Here is a 10,871-nt window from a genome sequence, read left to right on the forward strand (position 1 = left end):
ATGCTATTTTAAGGGACTACTGCTGAAAGAACTATAATTAGAAAAAGCATTGCATATCCCCTTTTTTGCAAAATATGTAATAAAGTAAAAGACAAGCAGAGAAATAATCCCTTAAAAGCATCCAAACATTAGTAATATTTCTAAGCACCTATTTTTTACATTATTTAGATTAACCAAATGTTTAACCTATTGCTTTGTGGACCTTCATATCCACACACAACAGTAACATGAGTGACAGTGACCATAAACTACTTGAGAGTAGCATATGTGGAAATTACACGGTAGGTTCATTGCCATTACGAATATCAAATGACATCTAATTAAGCTTCTTTGTCACCCACTGCGCTTTAGGCTTCATGAAGATTATGTGGACAGCCACATCAATTGAATAAATAAGCAGAGGCATACAGACGTAGAGAGTCAGTCTGCACTAGCAGGAAGCACTAGCTTTTTGCTCTAGATCTGGAGCTGCTTCTCTCAGTATTTCAGTAAGTGAATATCGTGTTTTCACTCCTTCCTGGGCTTCTTTAGACATTCACACTTCCAGGAACAATGAAAAATTTTCGTGTAGATTTCCTGCAGCTCCTCTATATTTAAATTGTTTGTTTCTCCTACCTAGTTTCAAGACTTATGAGAGCAAATATGAACAGCCTCGGCTTTGTACATCAACTGGGGAACTCTTCCAGCAATGACTATATGTAGCTGTGAAGGTCCTTACACTCCAAGTAATAGTGAAAGTTAGGCTGTAAAATAAGTATCTATTTCAGCAATTAGGCTGCCACTTTAAAACTAATTCTATTTTCTGCATGAAATACTACACATTAGCAAATTAGCCTTTTTCTTCTGGCATGAAGAGGCAAATGCATAATGATAACAGCATCTGAAAGCCATTGGTACTGTTGTTCGTATTGCTGCATTAGAAAAAAATGGTGTGTTCACATACTAGTCGTATGATCTCTCTGCATGCTGCGGTGCTGTTAGAGAAGAAGGAGTATCCCCATTCTGGTCTTTGCATGTGAATGCAATAAAATTCTGCACCAGTTACAAAGTGCTTTAGCCACTTTAGTGCTAACGCCAGAGCTTCTGGAATTTGAAGAGTTTTGCAAGATGTAATAAACCACCATTTACATCCTGCTGATTGCCTCTACAGGCCTGTGATGCAGAGGATCAAAACACTGATGAAATCCCTGGCTTTGCTGAAATCATATCATACAAATCCACTTATACGAGGACATGTGCAAGCTCTTTCCTGTCTGTGACTCATGCACTTGCTGTATGCTTTCCACTCAGGAGTTTCAGCAGATTATCAGAAAATCCCATACCAGGGTGTGTGGGGGGTGGTGCCTCCACAAAGTTAATATTAGCATTCCCCTTAGAAGATGAGAGCTTTAAGAACTGAGCGCACTGTGTGTCTGTATATACTACTATAGAGAAGAAGTCTGTGGATAGGTACTGCAGGCATAGGAGATCCAGTAACTTTCTCTGTTTCCGTGCGTGTGCAGCAACTCCAGTACTGAGCAGCGAGGATGTACTGCAGCAGACAAAGAAAACCTCTGCACCACTGGCCTCAGCCCTTCACATGTCCAGCAGCAGTCATTTTGAGCTCCGAGATCCATCCGTTGTACCCTTTTCTTTCTTTCTCATATTTAAAATTGAGGAAGAGGAAATTTACAAATCCACGGTATATTCTCAAGAAGTTATGCATTGTGGTTTTTCGCTGTTTCACTTTGATATACATCTTCTTCTGAACGAATCTGTATGTCTGTGGTTTTCTTTTTTTTTTTTTCTCTTGAGAAACAGCACTTTCCACTAGATGGAGACAAGACACTGGATCACTTTGTCCTCCAGAAGGACACTGACAATCAGGAACACAAAATAAAGACCAAACATGAGAAAGCCCAGGATTTTATTCATCTTCCACTTGCAGAAAGCGATGGAGAGGATGACAAAGAGCAGCGTGATGAAGAGGAGGACAGTTGCACAGAACAGACCATTGCTGCTGACTGTCACCGGGGCAAAGCTGTTAATCACAGCATACAGGAGCCATGGAAGAGGAAGGCTGTTGAGAAATGGAAAAATAAATTGTAAACATTGTAGAGGTGCAGAAAGGGGCACTAGAGAGTTTCCAGAAGCACTTCAAAATACAGCCAGAGTCTTCCTGCATAAAGTGAGGCAGGAAGAGTTTCAACTTTTCTATTATGTACACAAATCTAATTTATTAGCTTGGGGAGATCACATGGGATTTAGGTTTGTTACCCTTCCACCAGTTACATTGGTGAATTATATTTCCTTTGGCTGACCAATAACCTGTCCTCCTGTTTGTGAGTAGGAAGACCTGTTTCATTTGTTTCTGGATTTCAGATGGCCTGTGGAAGAATCTACTTCCACTTTCTTTATAAAAGCCTGCATGACAGGAGGGTGGGTTGCATAAAGACATGCCTTTGCCATGAAGCAAGGCACTGCACCCCAGATTTGGCCCATAAAAGCCTTGATATGTATCTATTATATAAACTTGTGTTAAAATGTGAACTTTAACTGAACTCCACCTTAATTTCTTTTTCTTTATTTGTTGTCATTGCATTTCTCATCTCTGATGCCACAGAACAAGGCAACATCCCTCTGGAAGATGTCAAGCTGAAATAAATATTTAAGGCACTGATCGGAGCTTAGCAGGCTTAGCAAGCATGAGGAGAGGTGTCAGAAGCTTACAACATTCAAACTTCGAATAAGCAGCTCAAGAGAGAATAATTTATTACAGCCCCAGTACTAACTACACCAGCCTACAGCTCAACTGTGCCATTCCTCTTATAAAAATACCAAGTCCAGCAGACAGGTACAGGAAAACAAGATTTCTATTGGCAGGAAGACCAAAGATTTAATGAAAAGTAAGAAAGCATTACAAACACTGTAAGTTGAAGCACACTGTAGTGTGTAATGTTTTTATATATTTTGCTGGTCTGCTGCTTGTAGAAGTTATTTCAAACACCTCATGCTTCTGGATTAATAATGAAAAGAGTCCCAGCTTTTCTGCTGTGTCCAAAGGTACTGTCATTAGCTAACAAATGGAGTAAAAAAGCCCTTTACTATCCACTCTTAACATCGAGATTCTTTTCTTTCTGTACCTGTGCAGTTGCTGGTATATTTTCAGCAGCAAAACCCATGACCTGTTCTACTAGGCTGTTTGGGTCTACAGCTATGACTAGATCTGTTCTTCTGCAGGTGTGATAGCAAAAAACCAACCAAAGATGGAGAAACTGAGACTCTGGACATGATTCTCAGTCCCTCAAACCTGTGTTGAAGATGGGAATGTGTGAATAAAGGCAGAACTTGTCTGTATATTTCCTGCACATTTTTGAAACACTGAGGCATAGATTACCCCATTTCTGGACCTGATCTATCTTGGCCTCAGAAGGTCTAAAAGGCATTGGAAGTCCAACCGCGTGCCACACATCATTATCCTAAAGCTACCGTGAAGCAGTGAAGTGTAAATAGCACTTTTCTGCACAATCTTCTATTCCTTCACATTGTCAGAAATATACAAAGGGTCCTTTGTGTTAACAGTGAATTGGTTTGTAATTTGGGACTTACCAGGTATACAAAAAAAATCACATGTCAACAGTAGCCTAAACGAGCTACACCAGACACTGACACTCTGTTTTATTACAGCAAACATGGTGAATACTGCAGAGGCAATGAATTGCTCCTGATCATAATTTATGAAGAAAGCCCTAGTAAAAGCACAACGAGTGGTAACATAAGCAAATAACTGCAACCTGACATAATTATAAAAGTCTTCAGAAATTCCTTCTCAGAACAATGCTCTTGAACACTTTGTAAAATGCAGTTCACTTGCCTAGCCAGCTCTACAACGTATGAAATGCAGAATTAGACAACAAATCTGTAACAATTCTGTCAGGCAAATATCTATGAACTTCTGAGCACTTCAAAAACTAACACAAAATGCATGTTTGCATCATTCTTCATTTTAAGCACCAATGGCAGAAAATGGTTCAGACGGATCACTACATCCTTTGCCTTTTCCGGGAGCACTGATGTGGGCACCCCATAGCAGGAACCACTATGTTGGTCAGGCAGGACTTGCGCTTTGTGAAGCTCTGCTGCCTGTCTCAGACCACCTCCATGTGCTTCAGCATTGCTTCTAAGCTTCTTTAGCATAACTTCTTTGTAGTTCAATAATCTTCACAGAGGTGAGGCTGTACTGTCAGTATTTCCCAAGGTCCTCCTTTCTTCCCTTTTCAAAAACAGGCACAATGTTGTCTTTCTCCCAGTCAACAGGGACTTCCCCTAAATGCCAGAAGGGGGGTTAAAGACACCCAGGGATCCTGCAGAGCAGTTCCTCTGTGAGACCCAGCACTGCAGACAAGCCCGGTGGTGGTGGCTGGTGGAGGCATGTTGGTGTTCCTCCACAGGATAAGATTAATCTGGGGATCAGAAAGTCAAACAGGAGAGGTGACCCAAAGTCTATGGCAAATTCTGTCAATTTTGTTTCCTTGGCATGCATCACCCAGGCAAGGGAAGGATGCTCACACAGCATTGCTTGAACCCCTTTGTGCCAAAAATGCACTCAAAGTTTCTTAATGTTTTTTAATATTTCAAACAACTTTTAAGCCAATATTAATAGAACATTATTAGAATCCCAAGAGAGAAACAAAACTGTAGAACAGAAGCAAAAAGACCTTATGAAAGAATTTAACTCGCCAAGCTCTACCACCACACTCCATCCACCTCATCCCCATCTCCCCCATCCCATTGTTGACCAACTGCTTGCAGCTCAGGACTGCACTGGAGCTCTGCGGGATGCTGTCATTGATGGTGAGCAGCTCCATGCATAGGGAGAGCAATTTGATGTCACTCTCAGAGATGGATCTTCTGCTGCATTCTGGGTGCGTGTTGGCTTGGGTGTGGGTTGCAGCACAGCGGCTGAAAATGTTGCTGCCTGGGGAGATTGCAGCCCAGAGATGGCCCCATGGGGACAGTCATTTTGGAGAAGGTGAGCTGGGGAAATTGCCTCTGCATCTCCTGGAAACTCAGAACGGCCAGCAGGAGCACTGGGAAGAGTGGAATGCCTGGTATCTTCAGAGGGCACTATGGTGGGCACTGTGGTTGGCCCTGGGGTGTCGCAAGGACTGCACGGGCTGGGGGCCCTGGTCAGACCTTGTGCTGTGGATGAGCCTGGTGGTGGCTGGTGGTGGCATGTCAGTGCTCATCCCCTGCTTAGAGCTGATCCGGGTCATGAAAAGGCATGCAGGCATCTGCAGACCTGCAGAGCAGAGTGGGAACAGTGCTGTGCTGAGGGGACTCTCCATGGTCACACGCTGAGCCTGCATTCGTAGCTGTGCTCCCCCAAGTCTGCAAGCACAGAGCGAACTGCTGTGCCCATCGGACAGGGCTGCCGATCACAAAGGAGATTCGCTTACAGGACGTCAAACAGGAGAGCTGGCCACAAGTCTTTGGAAAATTCTCTGTTCGTTGTGTTTATGCAACAAATACCACCCAGGCAAGGGCAGGGACAGTTGCACAGGCTTGCTGAACCGTTCTTGAGCCAGGGAGACAGGGGATGCTGAAGGTGCCTGGGTATCAGGGATGCAGAAGGTTATAGGATGCCAGAGCAGATAGGGGTGGCACCCCATGATGGAGCCTGAAACACAGACAGAAGCCATTGCTGCCCATCACCTCTGCTCTTGCCCTCCAGAGCATCCCCAGGGTGCAGGGGTTGCCGTCGTTCCCTATGTTACGAGTAGGAGCTTTTGGGACAGACAGAATGGTGAAGCACCCAGGCCATTTTCAGTCTGTGCAGTGGGAGCTGCAGGTTTCTTCACTCTGGTGGTTGCTAAAGGTTCGGTGGGGTTGCTGGCTCTGACCTTTGTAGGGGGCAACTTCAAGGAGCGAATGTTGGTGCTCTCTGTGTGTTATGTCCCACCCCAAAAAAACGCCCCACCACTGTTTCTTCCCATGTGGTGAGAAAGTGTTAAGGGAGTAGAAGACACTGTTAGGATGCTTTCATCTAGAAGCTAGTGGTACACAGCTCAGTGTCTAGATGGAGACCAGTGACAAGTGGTGTCCCCTCACGGTCTCTATAGGGACCAGTACTTTTTCTGTACTTCGTATTTTCAGCAGTGACAGTGGGACTGAGTGCACCCTCAGCTGCCTTGCAGAAAATACCAAGCTGAATGCTGCATTTGACATTGCTGAGAGAAAAGTACTCTCTCTGCTGAAAAATTATCTCTCTCCTGAACTCGTTCTGTCCATCTAACCTTCTAACATCTCCCAGCCTCGCAAAGATGGCTGCTGGAAGCAAACTCTTTCCCAACTATAATGCAGTGAGTAAAATTAGACCAAGTCTGAGAAGAAAACAAAAAGTCCCAACACATCTCCATCCCATCACGCCTCTCTAGACAGAACTGACACTATTACTAAAACCTACGGAAGTGCTTCCAAAAATGGAGAATACTTCATCCAGTGTACCATACGCATCCCCATAAGTCTGTGTGTGGAAAAAAAGCATAATCAAAACCCAAACCAGCATTCCTGTGGCCACTGAATGACTTCACGAGCAAGGCACAAAGTTGAGGAGAACCCGGTACCAGATTTATTAGTTTCCTGCTCTGGTTTATTCACTGAAGATGCGTAAGTGACAAGTGGTGTCCCTTCAAGGTCTCTAGTGGGACCAGGAGTACACAATCGCTTCAGAAAAAATTAGTAACTCTGTTGGATATTAAAACCCATAGATTCAAAGCAGAGACAGCCTTTACAGTTTCCCTCTCCCCAGTTAAGCCCTCCATGTCACACAGGTGACAATAATCATCCATCTCTACCCTCTATTCCACAACACACAAGCACCGTACTGTGCCTTTCCTTGCTACATCTTCCTCTGCTTCTTAAGCTACACGGATGCATTTCCTTCCTCCCCTTTACCAATCCAGCAGCAGCAGTTTGGTTCAGGCTCCAGAGGAAGGCCCGCCCACAGCCGGGTCACACAGTGAACACCAATAAAGAGCCTGGTCTACTATTTGACTGAAGTCAGCTGCTTTTATCCCATAAATAGGACAACCTAAGTGAGCCTTCTTTCAGCTTGCCCTGCTGGGCGGTGTGGCTGCAGGGTGACTGATCTCCCCTTCACACTGAGATGCCTCTCAAGGGCGCTCCTCAAAGCAATGAGATCTTTTACCCACAACAGATTGCTGGTGAGCCCCATTGGAATCCTCCCTGGATCACAGCTGGACTGCATGACCAGGCAACTCTCTTCTTTAACAGCAATTAGATTAAAAAAACCTAAAAATATCCGTTGAGGCTGATGAGAGCACACAGGAGCTCCACAGAAGGTGCTGGGCTGAGCCTGGGTCAGTTAACAAACTGAGGGTGTACTCAGTCTCACTGTCTACAGAGTTGATGAAAATATTAAATAGCATTTGTCCCACTACAGAACTCCCGAGGGACACTATTTGTCATGGATCTCCATCTGGACGTCGAGCTGTCGACCACTACTCCCTGGATGCAACCATCCAAACTATTCCTTTTCTGCTGAACAGTCCACCCACCAAATCTCTCTCTCTCCCATTTAGAGAGAAGGATGTTGTGCGGGGGGACCATGTCAACAGCTTTACAGAAGTTCAGATAGATCACTACATCCTTTGCCTTTCCCAGGAGCCCTGATGTGGGCATCCCATCACAGCGAGCCACTAGGCTGGTCAGGCAGGACGTGCCCTCTGTGCAGCCGTGCTGCCTGTCTCACACCACCTCCTCATCCTCCATGTGCTTCAGCATTGCTTCTAAGCTTCTTTAGCATTACTTCTTTGTAGTTCCATGATCTTCCCAGGCACAGAGGTGACGCTGTCAGGTCGGTATTTCCCAGGGTCCTCCTTTCCTTCTTCTTCAAAAAGGGGCATAATGTTGCCTTTCTCCCAGTCAACAGGGACTTCCCCTGAATGCCATGACTTTTCAAATATCACGGAGAGTGTCTTGTCAACCGTATCACAAACACTGCAGTTTTGGACAGTGGAAAGAAGAGATGTTGCACAGAATCAAACAAAACTTTTTTTCTTTTTTTCTGTAATCACATGCTCAGGGAATTGCTAATTTCTCTGTTCTTTAACAGCAAATCCATGTGGGCTGCATCTATTTGCTAATGCTTCAAAAAAATAATTTGAACTGGAGGTCTATCTGCTAAAAGCAAGGTTAACAATGAAGTTAAATTTACTTAAATACACTTCTTTATTAGTTTAATGAACTTACCTCTGAATTGTCTGGTTCTTAGATTTACAAGGGGTTACCATGAAAATCTTTTACAAAGTTTAAATGACCTCCAAAGGACTACTATAGCAACTGTCACTTAACTCTCATGTTTAAACTATAATTCCAGCAGTACAGTAGCTGGGATATATTTTTTCTTTTTTTTCTTGTGACTGAAGTTATTTGGGCATAATCTTGGGAAGCTGTGTTATTGTTTTAGCTGACGACACATGAAGATGATGTATCAGTGTGTTGTGAGCCGATATTCTAACACCGTTCTGGGATGCGATACTGTATTTAAACTTGCTGATAGAATTTTTATTTTTTAATTCTTAAAAAAATTGAGATAATGGCATATCAGACTTCCTCTGAACTGCTGTGAAATTTGGATTAACTGTGTGATTCTGAATAGTTCTGCTCTGCGCCTCACCTGAAATGCTACTTTTAAATATACTGAACGCTCCTGAAGAAGACACTGCTAAACACTTTTCCACACACTTTACACCCATCTGTCACTCACACACCTTTCTTTGCCACGCATGCAAGTCTCCAGGGCTTCACCGTTCAGAGCAAGTGGATTCCTATGGTGTTTGTAAAAGCACATTTGTTGAAGATTGAGTTGGGAATCAGTCACTCCGAACCCATTCTCTCACAACGTGCTATTGTCAATGTGTCAGGTTTCAATCAAGGGCAGTAGAAAGCTGCATGCCTTAATTCTGCGTATGTGTTTATGCTGACTGTGTTTGTACATGTGGATATGAAATATTAGGCTCTGGATATACTTCACCCTGAGATTTGTGCTTTGCCTTCCTATCTTGTAAGTGTGTTTTTCCCTTAGGTAGCTTAACAGATTTGTTCAGAGTTTAGTTAAATCAAGGAGTATTTGCAAAGGCAGACAAACTCTCCATTGGAGAGGAAGGAATGGGAAGATGGAGTGTAAGAAGCAGGAGAAAAAATGGGAAAAGGAATGCCTACCCTGTTTTCAGTGTTTAAGTGAAATCTTTCTTTGAAGGGAGAGAGAAAATTGAGTATTATCCTTAAAAGAGAGTACTGATGTCTGTAGCTTTGTATTTCTTTCATTATTTACAGTACTATTTATCATACTGTATTTCAGAGTTATAGTCTTATTATTATTGTTTGGGAACTCTGTGTGTCTGGCCAGTCTTTTAAAGACACAGAAATACAGTTTAGTTGTACAGACTCCAAAAGCACATCAAAGCACTATTCTGGTTATCGAAAATGGTGCTTCATTTCAATAAAACTATATATACGTGTGCATTTGTATAGGTCTGTGCATCTATATACACACACGCACACATAAAAATACATTAAAAAGTTGTTATTCTCGGCAGTGCTGTGGTGATATGATATCTACATAATAATGTAGTCTGCTTCACAGAGCAATGGACATGAAATTGGGATAATTGAGTTCTACCAGTAGCTTTGCCTCTGTTGTAGGTTTTTTCAACAAATAAAGATTTACCAATTGCATTTGTAAAGCACCCTGAAATTAAACACATTCTATTTTTTCCAGCAGCTGCGCTCTATTTCTTCTCCAACTCATTTGTGTAAAGCCTTGTGAAAGCCTCAGCATTTAGAATGTTAATATTCAACGGCAAGACATCTTAATAGTCTGCTTCGTTAAGTGTTTTTCTAGACATTTCTCTCTATCGTCACACATGCCTTCAAAATAGCTGAATATAGTACATGCCATCCTTTCATGATTCCGTGGTTTATTACCATTATTTCCAAGGAACGAAAATAAAATTAGAATAGTTGCTATAGTGGTTACTACACACATGCAGGCATAAGTGGATGTCTTTCAGCTCTGGCAAGCAAGAGCCTGTGCTGTGTTTTGCAAAAATAGATGGTTGACTGATTTCCCTCTCTAAAGAAGGTATTGGTATTCCTACACTATCAGTGTATTTAGGCAAACTTGCAAGAACCTGTGGGACAACTAGTACTGAAAAAGTCTTGGAATTTAGCAACAATAGTTTGATTATTTTCTTATTTGTATTTTCTGTGTACGGTTATTTGGAAAAGGGCATCCATAATCACCTTGCTTCTGCTTGCCGAGCTTGGAGTAATTGTTTCTCTAGGAAGACTGTCCATAAATTTGAGGTAAGAAATGGAGAACTTTTAATTAAAAGAGTTAAAATATGGTATTTCCCACTCCCATGCCCTTACCTGAGATGGGAAAGCTTGATACAAATCCTCTCCGCTGAGCCCTTGAGGTGCTCCTTGGCTGAAACCGAGCAGTGACAGGCTGTACCGGATAGTCACATCAGAGCAGGACTAAAGCAGCAGTGTGGGTAAGCATGAAAACTCACTAACCGTTCAATCAGTTCTGATCAGGGTGAAGAAATTATGCAAAGAACGATAATGTGACATTTTGGGGGATATGGTACTGTTATAGCTGCAGACTACTTGTATGGGAGCCGCTAAACTACTTGTGGAGATGTTCTCCCATGCAAGCATGGTAAAACCCTTGAGATGAATTTAAGATTTAGTCTCTCCATTCCACCCCACACCCTCCAGAAAGGATGCAGAGCAGTCACAGAATTAAGACATAATTCCTTAAGTTGCAAAATTCAGTGAGTTTTCTTAAGCTCCCTCAGTAT

General features: G+C 42.8%; 1 protein-coding gene across 4 annotated transcripts in view; it reads right to left on the bottom strand.

Moving 5' to 3' along the window:
* Window positions 1-508: 508 nt before the first annotated feature.
* SLC24A2 (solute carrier family 24 member 2) overlaps window positions 509-10,871 on the bottom strand; it is a 275,076-nt gene continuing 264,713 nt past the window's right edge. For all 4 annotated transcript variants that reach the window (XM_054055016.1, XM_054055014.1, XM_054055015.1 and 1 more), the window contains one exon: window positions 509-2,059. In XM_054055016.1, coding sequence (XP_053910991.1) covers window positions 1,810-2,059 — 250 coding nt within the window. In that variant the 3' untranslated portion in view covers window positions 509-1,809. The remainder of the gene's footprint in view (window positions 2,060-10,871) is intronic.

The sequence above is a fragment of the Cuculus canorus genome, chromosome Z (genome assembly GCF_017976375.1).
Source record: "Cuculus canorus isolate bCucCan1 chromosome Z, bCucCan1.pri, whole genome shotgun sequence".
Lineage (NCBI taxonomy): Eukaryota > Metazoa > Chordata > Aves > Cuculiformes > Cuculidae > Cuculus > Cuculus canorus.